The following is a 15,617-nucleotide window of genomic DNA, read 5'->3' as shown; positions in this document are numbered from 1 at the left end:
GTAGGTACCTGACAGGGTAAGTGGGAAGCTTTGGGTAAACATAACAAAAAGGAGAATGGTGGGGAAACATTTGACAAAGGGAGAGTGGAGAGGGTGTATGTCACGTGTCCTCCCATTTTCCCCTTGTCAAAGGTTTCCCCAGCAGTCTCCTTTTCATCATACATAGGAGTACCCAAGGATTACTTTTGTACCCAGGCTCACTAAATTCAATTTAAAAAAGTCAGCTGCTGGCGACCATGACTGTTCTTCTCCATTTAACTTAACAGCTTTTCTTTTCTAGAGAAGGCTCCCTTATTTGGTAATCAGCTAGGAGTAACGGTGTATAGTCTGGATTCCTGGAAGTACATACATAATAGTTATCTTATAAAAAATAAAGCTCTTCCTTCTATGTGTATGTGCATGACATGTAGCATTTTCTCTTTGGAAATGGCACATTGGTATTAGAATCACAGACATTTCATCTCTGCCTTACCGTTAGAAGAATTCTGCCTCAGGCCACATTGCAAGCCAGTGTCGTTAGACACTTCTATGATTTCTGCCTCAGAGCAGGGCAGTGTATATACAGTATATTGTTTTCCATGGGAGGCACTCTTACTTATAGGTCATAACAACACAAGCATTCAGAGCGTGTTCAATGAGCTTCTTCCAAACTAAGGGGTGTATTCAATTAGCAGGGAAAAGAGTGGAGGAGAAGTGTGCCAGTGGAGAAGTTGCCCATGGAAACTGTTGGGTGTGATATGTATGCGGCCGGCGGTTCAAATCCCGACAGTGGCTGCCCGACAAAGGAGGAAATCCCGATCGTCCTAAAGGTATCAACTAATCTAATTCTACCCCTAACCTTAACCCTCCTTTAGGGTGCCTAACCCTAACCCCCCCCCCCTTCCCCGCTGCCTAAATTTAAGTCCCCCGGGGGGGTGCCTAAGCCTGACCCTAACCTCCCGGGGGGGGTGCCTAACCCTAAGACCCCCCCAAGAGCCCTATACCTAACCCCCCCCTGCTGCGGCTGTCCGCTGCGGCGCCCGACATGCGCTCGATCGGGATGCCGGGCGCCGGTCTCCCGACGTCGGTCAAATGACACTCGTCTAGATTTAGATGCCTGTCATTCGTCCCTAGTCGGGATTAGTGTCTGGAAGCCGGCGGTCAGCATTTAGACAGTCGGCTTCCGACTACATCCCAAAACTGTTTAGCGGTTTTTGGCCTGCCAGCCAACCTACTAACCTATAGGTGAGCCTTATGCATGGCCTTGTCGCTACAATGACGTGGATTAAACATATCACCTAGGTAAATAGTGGGTGAAAGAGGGACCCTTTTATTATATAAAAACACATCATAGCAATAATGCAACAAAACCAGGGGGTTTCTTGCTAACAAATTACACACCTTACTTGAGGAGTTACTTTTCACTCCCCTATTCTGAGGTAGGGACTGTTCTCAAAAACATTTTTGACAGGAACACACTGTAGCAAACTATCAAAACTTTATGATTCACTTGACGCTTAGCTTTTGCCTCCCTGCGCCTAGTTCAACCAAAACCGTAACGCCGTGATAGCACAGTTAACGAGATAAACTAGCCTCTCTCCTGCATCTTTTTAAACCTCTTTCATTTTCACACTTACCAGGGGCTGCTTAAGGACATCATCCAATTCTAAGCTCATAGGCAAGCACCCTGCAGTATTTGTGCGGCCCCCTCAGAATAAGACTCAGAAGGACACCTACTGCCAGCGTATAGGTGCAAAGGTCAGGAACATATTACAATACACAAACAAAAAAAGGTATGATTACACCATAGCAGCACTATATGCGGTATCTGGTCAAAATGGCAACATGTACAATGTCAACAACCACAAATGTAAACATTCATTACGTCTGCATTTTACACGTCAACAGTCATTATGTTGACAGTACATTTTAGTATTATATTTAGGTTTAGAGTAAGGCTTAAAATTAAAAATGGTATGTCGAAATAATGAACGTCGAAATTTTACATTCAAAATGTCGACATTTTATACCACAACCCTATCAGCAATACTACCTGGTAGCATTTAAAAATTGCACAATGAAAATAAAATTACATACATACACATATGGTTAACACACATTACAATCAATGTTAAACACAGTTTGGATGAGAAGGGGGTATCTAGCAGCTTAATCAATATGTTCACGATAACACCCATATTGCAACACAAATATGAGCCCAGATATAACAAGCAATACATCAATGCATGATAAATACAATGTATGATAAATACAAAGTTTGATGACAGCCATCTATTATGATATATTATTGGAGCCGTTTCGTAGCCTTGTATATAGACAGTTTTCTAAATATAAGTTTTATTCAGATGTAATACATATTGCACGTTAAATGTCCATAGCTTTTGAGTATACTTTAAAGAACATATGTGAAATACAGAAGTAGAAGCCAGCAACACTATGTCAAAATAATAATCAAAATCACTCACCCACCTTCACTAACAAGCTCACTGCTCTCTGACTGCTTGCATGAAATAATCTTCTCCACTAGCTGGTTATAACTACAGTTACCCACGGCTGTCACAACCTCAGCAATCTAGAATATATAAAAAAAAAAAAAATTACGGTGAGAAATCTGCATCAAATACGGATTCCTCTTGACAGGTAAACTTTGATGGGTGCAGGAAAACAGACAGTCACTCTGCTTTTCAAAGCTTCTGTACACAACTAAACATTGCTAACTTTGTTAATTAAATAAAAAAAAAGTTGAATTAAAAAAAAAAAAAAGTGCACATATGTGGAAGGGGGCCAAATATTATTTCTAGAATACATTGGTTGAGAGTTCTGCATCTAGCCAGATAGCTGTGGGATTGAAGTAGTGTGTAGTGATGCCTGTTTCATTTTGTTTACTTTCTTCCTAGTGTCCAACTAGGTTTAGAGAACTTTTAATGCCCATGCTTTATCCCTCGCTCATGTAATCAGTGGGTTAAATAGTTAATTTCTACATAAGCATATAAGTTACAAACACATATACCCCTTGCTAGGCCTCTTGAGGTTTGAAATGAGATTGTCTTATTACAGTTGCAGTTTTTCCATAGAATGGTCAAATGACCTTTTGGGATCAAATAAGCCATAAATATTGAGGCCTAGCTCTACCTGTCATTTCTACAACTAGAAGTATAATGAGCCATTCATAGCTTCTATGTTCTTATCAGTTAGCTACATTCCATTCTAAGATGTGCAGAGATGCTAAGCATTATGGGTAATTAGCAGTGATGTCTACACTCTACACAAAGGAGCTTTGAAACAGTTCATCTCCAAACATACTAGGATACGTCATTACTGTATGTCTTTGTCTGGTAGTATATATCTTAGTGCTTACGGAGCATGTGCAAGAGAGATAAGTTTGGTCAATGCTACGCTGGACCAATGAGTGCTTGATACCTAGCACTGTATGTAACTGATATGGGCTTAATATCCGGAAAGCCAACACCCCAGGCTAGGGTATATAAACCAGAGGTACACAAAGGACCCATTAGCTCGTGGTAGATCTGAGACTGCAGTAGGATGCTGACAATGTATAATACATATATTATCTGGGCGTTGTGAAACGAGGGCTCCCCAGAAGAAAAGAAGAAGATGAAGTACATCTTATGTTGCTGATGATGAATTACTGGTGTCATCTGAATACATAGACAAAAGTTGAGTATACTCTATACTTTGTATGTTGTTTGTTTATTGTTTGTTTGTTACTTGTAAATAAAGTGTGTTCATTTGTACTCACTCATATTGGTCACATGTGTGTACTATTTCATTTCGATCAGAACGACACCCACCATTATGCACTCATTCACACTTTGCTGATAAAACAACCTGCAGTAAGATCATCAGAAGAGTGCAGAGTCTGACCATGTGGAAGGTAGTGAACTGTCCAGTACGGGATGTAATTATAATACTGACGGCCGGGATGCATTCTGCTTAAATCCCGATGTCAGAATCACGATCCAGCACTAAACATAGGCGGCTAAATCCCAACGCCAGCCTACATACTGACGCCAGAATCCTGACAGATGGCAACCCAATCGAAAGCCGGGGTGCCTTAGCTGTTAACCGTGGGGGAAGGGGGAGGGGGGAAGGTTTAGGCTTTAGGGGGGGGGTTAGGGTTAGGCACCACTGGGGGGGTAGGGTTAAGCACTAAGGGGAGATGGCTAGGTTTAGGCACCATGCGGGAGGGTTAGGTTTAGGCTCTAACGGGGAGGGCTAGGGTGCGGGGTGAGGAGGGTTAGGTTTAGGCACCAAGAAAGGGGGGGTTAATATACTTACCCAACCCGTCAGGATGCCGCTGACGGCATTTTGACAGAAGGCATCCCGACTGCTGGTATTTCATACCCAACCCGTCTAGTACTCTAGCCAGAGCTGCATGTGACAAAAGCAGTGTCAGGATGTGAAGAAAGGAATGTAGTAAGTGGGATGTCCAAGACTGAGAATTAGTGGAACAGGTTTCTAGAAGATTGTGGTGTCCAATGACATTGTATTAAGTGTTATAACAGTTTGTGCTGTGTTCTTAGCTTTATATGGGTAATATTTTTTTTTTAATCTGTTTATAAAGTACAAATTTGTAAGTATAGAAATCAACAATAAATCCATTAATTAAATACATGTTGTTGCCTGTTCACTGAGAAGAACTATTAGGCTCCGCTCAGCTTTCATAGTATATGGAGTCACGTTCAGACATGGAAACTGATCATACATGAAAGTGTGAGAAGGAATAGATATAGATTTCATTCTTTGGTATCATGTCAGACATGGCCCATTCTGAAAACGTAGGAGATAATGTATTTGGAGAATACACCGTGCCCGCGAGGTAACACTTGTCATGGTCTGAGTGCAGTTGCGGCTAATGAAGCTGCAGGTAGATGCAGATGATACTTAGTGAAATCAAACCATTTATAATTGTACACAACCGATTGTGTGAGAGATATTGCTGCTATTAAGTGTCATTTACATAAGATCTCTGTAAAATACAGTTTAAGAACCCAAACTGTGCACACAAAGATCACAACAGCAACTGGGTTTGCCAATGTTCAAGCCATTAATGAGAACTGGATTATTGCACAATGTCAAACATTTAAATCATTGGACAAACACAGTGTGATAGGACTATAGTTATTTACCTACAGACCTAAGAAACGGTTAATGAAATAACTAGTGTTTCTTAGGTCTGTAAGTATCTTACCCATTCTTCTAATAGGTATGTAGGAATTTCATTATTTTACATATATTGTGCAGGAACAAATAGTTCACACTCTACTTATGTTATCCATAATTTGTAAGAAGTTAATTATTAAAAGTAATCCATACTAGTTAAAGTGACTGCATCTGTGATTGTGACAATTTGTTACTTACCAATTGACAATATAAATGAAATGCCCCACCTTTACACCCCTGGTGGAATCTTTAGCAATAAATACAGAACACTGCACAAGTCTGGTGTGGTTTACATCCTGTATCTGGGAAAACACCATTGCCTCTTTGCTGTGGGCATGTAAAGAGGGGAAACCAAGAGTGACCTAGGGAAAAGTCGCAGCAAGAGCAGGAGGTCCTGTTCAAACTTACCACAAACTTTAAAAATACTACAGCATTATTTCCATCTTCACCCTTTCCTAGATTCATTCAGCTGATCTACAATTGTAAAGCGCAACGGAATATGCTGCGCTATATAAGAAACTGTTAATAAATAAATAATAAATCTACCTAATTGGCACACCAAGGAACAAGCAGCCATTACATGTACTTTGTTATTGTTTTGTCGACTTTCACATACCCATGAATAAACACAAAATATGCTATCAATGTTTTAAAGTTTGGAGATTTATCGATTCTTGGTGTATATATAGGAGAAGCGTCACTGGCCCATAAACACTTCACAAAATCTGTCCTTTTGCCAGTCCAAGGACAAATGTAATAGAATTTGGGGGTCTTTAGGATAAGCCATCACAAAGTCTTTATACTCCTTGAAATAACACTTCAATTACCCTGGATGGACATATTCCTTGGATACGTTTTCTGAAGATGGAGGATTTGAGAGGATTTGTTTAAATTTCTATATTGAGACCCTCACACTAGAGTTCATGCAAAAGACAGAATTTCTTGTACGTCTCTTAAAATTAATTTATTTATAAAAGTTTTAAAATGAACTTACATGGCAAATGCAGAGTGATTTAGGCGGGCCAGCTGTTGTTAAACTTGATGTGTGAGCTCATATATACAAAGTGTGCCCAACTGTCACTACTTGATCAACCAACATGTTTCATTGAATTATAGACTTCCTCATGGGTATTCAATGTTTAGATTAGCATCTCCAAAAATGGTATCAAGCCATCTAATTGAGGCTGTATAATAAACCAAATAATTTTAAAAGATCGATACAAGTAGTGGATTCTGTCTTTTGGGCGAACTCTGGTGTGCGATTCCCATTAGATAAAATCTAAAGACGAAATCCTCTCAAATCCTATATCTTCAGAAAACGTCTCCAAAAAAACATATCCATCCATGATATTGAAGTGGTATTTCAACGAGTATAGCGACATCGTGGTGGCACATCCGAATGGCCCCAAATTCGATATATATATATATATATATATATATATTTTGTCAATGAGTGTTCATAAGTCTCTAATGGTGGTATTCCTTACGCATATAAGACCAATATGGGTTTCTGGCACTTCAGGTTAGAGTTCTTTCGGTTTGTGCATCCAGTGTATGTACAGTAATTTTTCAGTAAATTCTGCAGCCTGAGGATTGAATCTACTACTTGTCAGATGCTCAAAAGGACCATTTTCAGTGAAACATTGTTTCTATCAATTTCAGATTCATATTCTGTTATTACCCCTGCAGAAGTCCGGTCTTAATGACGAAATGCGTAGGGTATTCAAGGGTTAAGACCATTCACCAGCAGCGAGGTCTCTGCCAGTCGAGCTCACACCCATAAGCGTACTGGTAGCAATTAAGATCTCCTCTTCTACAAGGAACATGGGATATATTACACTGTTTTATGCTGTAAGCCAGTTGCCTGGGGTGCCTCAGGGTACTTTCAGGGGTGCCCAGAGTTGGTGGTCCAGTACCAAATTAAATAATTTTTAGTCAGTGTGTTTGGCAGTCAATAGCACTGCTTTTGCCTATCAAAAAATATGTGGACAAAAAGAAGCGCAGACCTACCAACCACCACATAACTGAACTTAAGGGTGACCTATAGGCGCAATTTACTAGATTTAATTTTGCTGAATTTCTCAATAAGGAACTTTTGGCCCAGTGGTGCCCTTAAAAAAAAAAAAAAAAAAAAAATGCTGATACTCTAGGGCGCCGTGATTCAAAAAAGTTTGGGAACCAATACTGTAAGCAATTTTAAATTCTATATACAAATATACTTTTTTATATAATCATTTTTATATAAATTAATTTGGCCCATTGGGCCCTCTTTCTTTGGGTGCTTTGGTGAGAGGGTTTAATTGCAGAATTTACAGAACAATTACTGCACATACATTGGATGCACAAGCCGAAAGAACTAACTGGAGTGCCAGAAACAATATTGGTCTCGTAACACTCATTGACATAATATTGGATCTTCAAGCGTCCTCCAGTGTTCAAGCACCCTCCAGTCTTCTTATACATTTGTCTCATTTGATTCTTGCTAACAGTGAATCTATTGAGAAGTGCAGCTCTAACATTAGACATTACTAGCGCAAGGGCATTTTTTTTTTTTATTATATAATTTCCAGTCCCTTTGAGATTATAGGTTCATGAAAGATGATCTAGGGTGCGTCAAAGAAAAATGCTTACATTACGGAGTTATTTTATATAATTGAAATAAAGAATGTTTTATTTGTGTTTCAGTGTCAATGGTGCATGTTTTTATTTCAAATAAAAGCTCACATTATAAAAGTGGTGTCACAAAACAAATACCGACGTTTCAGAGCACTGATCTCCTTTTTCAAGGTGTGAACACCTTGAAAAAGGAGATCAGTGCTCCGAAACGTTGGTATTTGTTTTGTGACACCATTTAATATATTTGATAACCAGTCCCCGAGTGACGCAGCTTTATTGATTTTCTACATACCACTCATTGCTGAGGGCACCGGAGTCAGCTGTCCCATAGGAGAGGGAGTGCCGGACTTTTGTATAATATATATTTTATAAACACACACAGAAACACTACAGGGACAAAAGTATTTGGCCGCACCTGCTGATTATTGAATTGAGGTGTTTCAATCAGACCCATTGCCACAGGTGTATAAAATCAAGCACCTAGCCATGCCGTCTCTATTTGCAAACATTCGTGAAATAAAATGGGTCGTTCTGAAGAGCTCAGTGACTTCAAGAGTGGTACGGTGATTAAATGCCACATTTGCAATTAGGCCGTTTGTGGAATATTCAGCAGGGATGAAATTTCACGATCAACTGAACCACAATCCCATTTTCTCTTTCATCCACTAGGGGACACTGGAGTTGCTTACACTGGGGACATCCCAAAGTTTTCCCCTCGAACGGGAGCGCTCTGTGGGACCTGCAGAACCAGACGGCCAAAACTTGATGCCGAAGCAGCAAACGTATCAAAACTAACATTTGATCCACGTGTGAACTGAAGACCAAGTGGCCGCACGGCACAATTGTGACCTGGAGGCGCCCCTAACGGCCCCCCATGATGCACCCACAGAACGTGTGGAATGAGCCGAATGGACGTAGGAGGCCGACTGTCAGCACTAATATAAGCCTGAAGACTAATCAGCCTAATCCAAAGTGCCAACGTCTGCATAGATGCTGGTCAACCTCTCCGAACAGCATCATAGAGGACAAAAAAAAACAAAAAAAACGACTCCGACTTGCGGAGGGACGCGGAGAGCTCAAACTACATCCAAAGTAGAAGAATTACCAGAGTCCTCCACCAAAGACGGTACCCAATAGGCTGATTGACACGGAAAGCCGACCCAACCCTGGGAACACCAGCTAAGGTGGCTTATAGGACAGAGCACCCAAAACTAAACTTTACGAGCCAAAGCTAGAGCCAGGAGGAGGACACTCTTCCAAGACAAATACTTAATTAAAGCTAAGTACCAGGGATCTATCGGTGGTACAAAAGTAACGTCTGCCCTCAGGAATGAGGGCCAATTTTCGTTGAAAGAAAATAGAAAGTTCAAAAGGTGAAGACCAGAAACCAGTCCCATCTGAAGAAAAAAACAGGAACCGGGACAACCGGACGGAAGACCCGAGTGGAACACCATTCGATATAAGAACGCCAGATGCGATAAAGCGCAGCCGAAACTGGCTTCCTGGCGCGTAGCATGGTGGGAATCAGAGTCTGGGATGCTTCTGCATTAAAAGATATCGGTTTCAGGAGCCACCCCGTTAAACGCAGTTGCGCTAAATTGGAGTGGACGAAAATGACCCTGCTGTAGAAGATCCGTATGCAGATGAAGGGGCGACGGGTCGTCTACCAATAGGGACCGAAGGTCTGAGAACCAACTACTCCGAGGCCAGTTTGGTGCCACGAGAAAGACAGAGGCTGACTCATGTCTTATCCTTTTTAGAAGGAAGAAGTGGTATCGGAGGAAAAAAGGTAAACGAAGTTGTAGATCCATGAAACTGTCCGAGCGTCTACTGCCTCCACCTGTGGATCGCGAATTCTTGACAATTATAGTGGGAGTTGAAGATTCAATCATGACTCCATGAGATCCACCTGAAAAAACCATCGACGTATCAGCGCGTTGAACAAGTTTGGATGAATCTTCCATTCCCCGGGATGTAGATCCTGGCGATTTAGGTAATCTGCTTCCCAATGGTCCACACCCTGGATGAATACCACCGACAGGATCACTGACTTCTTCTCGGCCCACCGGAGAATCTGAGATACTACTCGCATGGCCATGCGACTACCAGTCCCGCCCTGGCGGTTGATTTAAGCGACGGCCGTAGCATTGTCGGACTGAACTCTTACCGACAAGTCTTTTGCAACTCTGATGCTTCTATCAGAGCATAGTACATCGCTCTGAGTTCCAACACATTTATGGGCCACTTCTGATCCAGAGGGGACCATCGACCCTGAAAGTGAAAATCGTGGACTACTGCTCCCCATCATCGAAGGCTGGCATGCGTTGTTACGATGATCCAGAACCATACCGAATGTTCGGCCCATTAAAAGACTGTTGTATTGTGTCCACCAGAGGAGGGCCACTCAGGTAACCTGGCTCAGACGGATTTGTCGCTGTAGAAGCAGAGGAGACCCTGACCCTTGTGACAACAGGTCCAGCTGAAACACTCTGGAGTGGATCCGTCCGAACTGTAGTGCCTCGAAGGCAGCTACCATCTTCCCTAAGAGACGCAGACAAAGAATTAGGGACACCTTCTTTCTACTGCTCCATTCTTGAAGTTGATTATCCAACCGTGTTGGATTAGAGTGTGATATGTCAGTAAGGCATGGTTTGTTAGAAGGGATATCGATGGAGCCTTGAGGAACAAGTCATCCAAATAGGGGATTATGTTTACTCCCGATGACCGAAGGAGAGCAATCATGACTGACATGAGATTGGTTAAAATGCGGGAAGCCGAGGATAACCTGAGCGGCAATGCCCGAAACTGGTAGTGATCCTGTAATACGGCAAAACGCGGGAAGGTTTGATGTGGTTCCCAAAAGGGAACATGGAGCTAGACCTTGATATCCAGGGATAATAGAAACTCTCCTGGTTTCAACCACACAATGATGGACTGCAGGGACACCATGTTGAAACTATATATATCTTAAGATACAGGTTTTAAAGGACTAGAGGTCCTAAACCGATCCATCCAGATTTGGTACTACAAACAGGTTTGAGTACAAACCCCATACCTCGTTGATGTTCTGGAACCGGAACTAGCACCGACGATCGGAGTAGAGACTGGATAGCCTCCCGTAGAACCCTGGCCCTGTCTGCAGGTATTGGCAGACGTGTAGGGAAGTACCGAGATGAGGGGGGACTTCGAAGTCTATTTGTTACCGTAGGGAAATCAGTCTGTGAATCCACTGATCTGAAAAGGTCTAGTTCCAAACTTGTTGAAATTTCTGCAAAACGGGCTCCCACAGCAGGAGATCCCAGATGGGGCGGAAAACTCGTCATGCCAGCTGTTTCTCAGCTGGTTTAGGTTCCTGTCGACCAGCAACATTGTGTGGATGACCTCTACCTCTGTCGCCTCTTGCTTGCGTGGGAGCACCTCTGGATCTACCACGAAAGGAATGTGGCACACGAAAGGAAAGAAACGAAGGTCCCATGTAAGATCCTCTGGGAGCCGGAGCAGTCGAAGGGAGGAAGGAAGACTTACCCCCCCCATGTGGCCTGGGATATCCATCTGCCCAATTCCGGGCCAAAAAGCATGTCACCAGTGAATGGTAAACCCTTCACCGCACGCTTGGATTCTGCATCCGGTTACCAAGCGCACAACCAGAGGGCTCAGCAGTTCGAAATAGCAGAAGCAGATATGACAGCTCCTTAGAAGCTTCTCCCAGGTAAACTGCAGACTCACGATGTGTTCTGCCAGAAGAACGTAACTGTGCCCTGGAAGTACCTGATTAACGCAATCAACTGGTCAGCCCAGCAAATCATAGCCTTGGTAACCCAGGCGGTAACTAGCATAGGTCTAAGTTAAACTCCCGCTGCAGTATAAATAGAGCGCAGCGCTGACTCCAACTTGCAATCAGAAGGGTCCCTCAACAATGAGGCAGCCCGTACTGGCAGTGTTTTCTTAAAGGGACAGTGAGCAGACGCGTCAACAGGGGGAGATGTTTCCCCCTCTTCTATCATGGATGACGGAAATGGGTAGCTGAACAGGAACCGACGAGGAATTTGGAACCTCTTATATGGTTGATTCCAGAAAATTTTAGCTTACAGCACCTGGTATTCCCAGGCAGTCTCCCATTAACCAGGCCTGACCCTCCGAGATCAGGCGTGTTCAGGGTGGAGTGTCGCTAGGGCCGCGAAAACTGAAAAACAGACAACCCTTTTTGTTGGTCACTGAGAAGATAGGTAGCGTCCAATTACATTGTAATTGTTCCAGGCTAACTGAGTACTGCTGTTCTGACCCTCACACAGGGAGTAACGTACTCAAATAATACACACTCCTGGGATGCAGGAACTATATCCACAGGTAGATTAAATACCTGCTTGACCGCCAGAAATAAGAATTCCACCCCAGTAGAGGCAGACTCTATATATGGCCCACAGATAGGGGGCGTATCAGATATTAAACTGATAAGAACAGATACTAAATGGGACTCTTTTGATCTGTTTGCCTGTTTGCCTTCCTCCATTCACGTTCCTTAGTATCCTCTGTTGTGAGGATTTCCTTGTCAGACCCTCACTGACTGGAGAACAGTTGTTAGGGGCCGTCTTTGGTAGGAAGTGGAGGGAGTTGAAACAGCGGTACCTATAACCTGTACCAGAGTGTCTAGAGACTTGGTTAACACTGACACCCTGGGAGGTGCGAGCCTCAGCCAACTGTGATGTTAAGTCAGCCATCACTCGTACCATGCCATAGGTGATAGATTACTAAACAAGCATCACATAACATGCTTGTACAGTTTGAACAAACATCATTTGCAAAGAGTTTGGCATTCAACCATAGTCACCTATACAGAGGGACAGATATAGAAGACAGAAGGCTGGTTTGGGAAACAGAGGAAGAGATCACACAACTCCCTTCCCACAGAATTGATTCCCTGCTGTACTCTCCCCTGTGCTCACAGGCTCCCAGGGATGCAATCAGGAGAATCAGCCCTTCTGTAGTAGTGCTGCTACACTCTTCCTAAATTGGAGAGCTGCAGTCAGACACATGTGAAACGGCAGCCACGCTGTTCTAACAGCCGCTGCCGCTCTGAATGGAGACAGAGAGCCCGCGCTGTTAGGCTCCACCCCCCTTCATGCCCTAAGGGCTCTGAAAATGGCAGTCGCGATGGAGCTTTCACCTCCTCCTGTGAAGCCCCGCTGAATAGGAGCGCTATGCGCGGGTGCCAGCGGGGAGAGGGAAGGAGGGAGTATGTAATATAGAGCAGCGTTATAGCGCTCTGCTCTGAAGCCAGCGTCGGCAGGGGGGACAGAAGCCGGGGGATGCGCAGCTGATGTACTCACTGCGTCCCTTGGATGGCTTCTCTGATAACAGCACTCCTGCTTCTCACACAGTCTTGTCCTCAGTGCTTGTAGAAGTGCTGTGTGGCGATAAGGAGCTGTCAGTTGCTCTTTTGATAAGCACTGTGCACTCCTTCCTGTATAACAGGGCGCCAGGTAACCGGACCCCACCTTTCAAGAGGTGGCGAAGGGTACCAATAAAGAATAAAAGATACTATTAAAATAATAAAATAAAATAAATGTATTGCTGGAGCACAGCAGATTGTGACCAGCTCCAAGAGGCACATTTTCTAAACTGAGGGCTGGTGGGGAATAGAGGGGGAGGAGCTTCACACTTCTAAATTATTTAAAGTGCCGGCTCCGGTTATCCACGCCTCTATACCCCAGCATAAGCAACTCCAGTGTCCCCTAGTGGATGAAAGAGAAAATCAAATATGGGGAGCGACATGACCCTGCTGCCAAATCAGAAACTCTGTGAGCTGAGGAAATGGCGAGGAGAAAAAGTGCCTTCGCTGTCAATCATCTAAGGTCCACCTTATCCAAGGGCTCAAAAGGAGAAGTTTGCAGTGCCCAGAGAACCAAAGACAAATCTCACACTGCTACCGGGGAGACAAATGGAGGTTGCAGATGGAGAACGCCCTGCAAAAATGTTTTAACATCTGGCAGGGAAGCAAGTCTGCGCTGGAACCATACTGACAATTCAGAAACCTGAACTCCAGGGTAGCCAGGCGAAGACCTAAGTCTAATCCCACCTGAAGAAAAGCAAGCACTCGCGAGCACCTGAAAACTTTGGTGTTCCCACAGAAAATATGACACTAAAGAAAAAATTAATGCCAAATCCTGTGATAGATGCGGGCCAAAGCAGGCTTCCTTGCCCTCAGCAGAGTCTGGATCACAGAAATAGAGCAACCTTTGGCCTTTAAGATGGAAGACTCTAGAGCCATGCCATCAAAGCCAGTAGAGGTAAATCCGGATATAGGCAGGGACACTGCACAAGTAAATCCGGTCACAGAGGCAGTGGAAGTGGACTGTCTATGGATAGACATGTCAGATCGGTGAACCAATGTCTCCTGGGCCAGGCAGGAGCTATTAGTATTATCCTGCATCCCTCTTGCTTGTACTTTTTGATGACCCTTGGGAGTAGGGAGATTGGAGGAAACAGGTATGCGTCCACGAAGGAGGCTGAAGGGTCCCTTGTTTTGAACCCGTACCTGGGGACCTTGTGGTTGTGACATGATGCCATGAGATCTACTTCCGGTAACCCCCACCTGTCCACCAGGAGTTGAAACACCTCCGGATGAAAAGCCCATTCTCCGGCGTGTATGTCCTGACGACTCAGGAAGTCCGCTTCCCAGTTGAGGACTCATGGGATGAAAATTGCAGAGATTGCTGGAAGATGGCATTCTGCCCACAGCAAAATGTTCGCCACTTCCCTCATGGCAGGCGGACTTCGTGTGCCTCTTGATGATTGATATAGGCCACTGTAGTTGCATTGTTGGACTGAATCTGGACAGACCTGCCCTGAAGTAGGTTGTACACTGCATGAAGCTCCAAAATATTTATCTGTTGGGGACTTTCCTGATCCGTCCATCTTCCCTGAAAGGTGTGATGACCTGTCACCGCTCCCTATCCTCGCAGGCTAGCATCCATGGTGAGGAGTATCCAATCTGGAAGCCATAACGGACGGCCCTTGTCTAAAATGAGTAGTCTCCAGCCACCAAGCAAAGGAGAGCCGAACGTCTGGAGAGATGCGGATCATCAGAGACTTTTTCCGATGATCCCAACCATCCCAATGAGACAGAATCCATTGCTGCAGGGACCTGGAGTGGAACTGGGCATAAGCCACCATGTCGAATGTGGACACCATGGAGCCCAGCACCTGCATTGCCAAGTGAACTGATGTACTTCCTGCTTGCAAAGTAGACTGTGCACACAAGATTGAAGTGCTGCAATCTTGTCCTCTGGCAGAAGAATCCTCTGTCCCAGAAAGTCCAGCAGCGCCCCTAAGTGCACCATTTGCTGAGTTGGAGAAAGAAAATACTTTTTCCAATTGATTATCCAGCCGTGCTCTTGTAGGCAGATAATGGTCATCTGGAGATGACATTGTAACATCTCCTGAGATTGTTCCAATATCAGTAGGTCGTCCAAATATGGCAGTATCCTGGAATTCTTGTCATCTGAGATGAGCAGTCATGACTGACATTATCTTGGGTAAACGGTAGAGCCTGAAATTGGTAATGTTGCTGATCTACCGCCATTGTCAGAAATCCGTGCAATAGGAACATGCAGATAAGCATGCTGTATGTCCAGGGAGACCATGAAATCTCCAGGCTCCATTGCCAGCATAATTGACCGTAGGGTTTTCCTCCGGAATTTGGGTACCTTGATGAATCTGTTGAGAGATTTCAGATTCAATATAGGGCGATGCGACCCATTTGGTGTCTGAATCAAAAACAATTTGAACAATAACCCCTTCCCTGTTGCGTCACAGGA

The 15,617-nt window shown here is 43.9% G+C and overlaps 1 protein-coding gene and 1 pseudogene across 2 annotated transcripts in view; both read right to left on the bottom strand.

The window, feature by feature from the left end:
* The window catches only part of MINDY2 (MINDY lysine 48 deubiquitinase 2), a 223,585-nt gene that overhangs the window by 102,802 nt on the left and 105,166 nt on the right, over positions 1-15,617 (bottom strand). For both annotated transcript variants that reach the window (XR_015869439.1, XM_088443140.1), the window contains exon 5: positions 2,470-2,572. Coding sequence is in view for 1 of the 2 variants with exons in the window: in XM_088443140.1 (XP_088299266.1) it covers positions 2,470-2,572 (103 nt within the window). In the remaining variant the exon portion in view is untranslated. The remainder of the gene's footprint in view (positions 1-2,469; positions 2,573-15,617) is intronic.
* LOC148540308 (U2 spliceosomal RNA) lies at positions 12,217-12,269 on the bottom strand (annotated as a pseudogene).

Source organism: Taudactylus pleione, unplaced genomic scaffold (assembly GCF_031769625.1).
Source record: "Taudactylus pleione unplaced genomic scaffold, aTauple2 ptg000019l, whole genome shotgun sequence".
In the NCBI taxonomy this organism is placed as follows: domain Eukaryota; kingdom Metazoa; phylum Chordata; class Amphibia; order Anura; family Myobatrachidae; genus Taudactylus; species Taudactylus pleione.
This window is presented reverse-complemented; position numbering and strand designations above follow the sequence as displayed.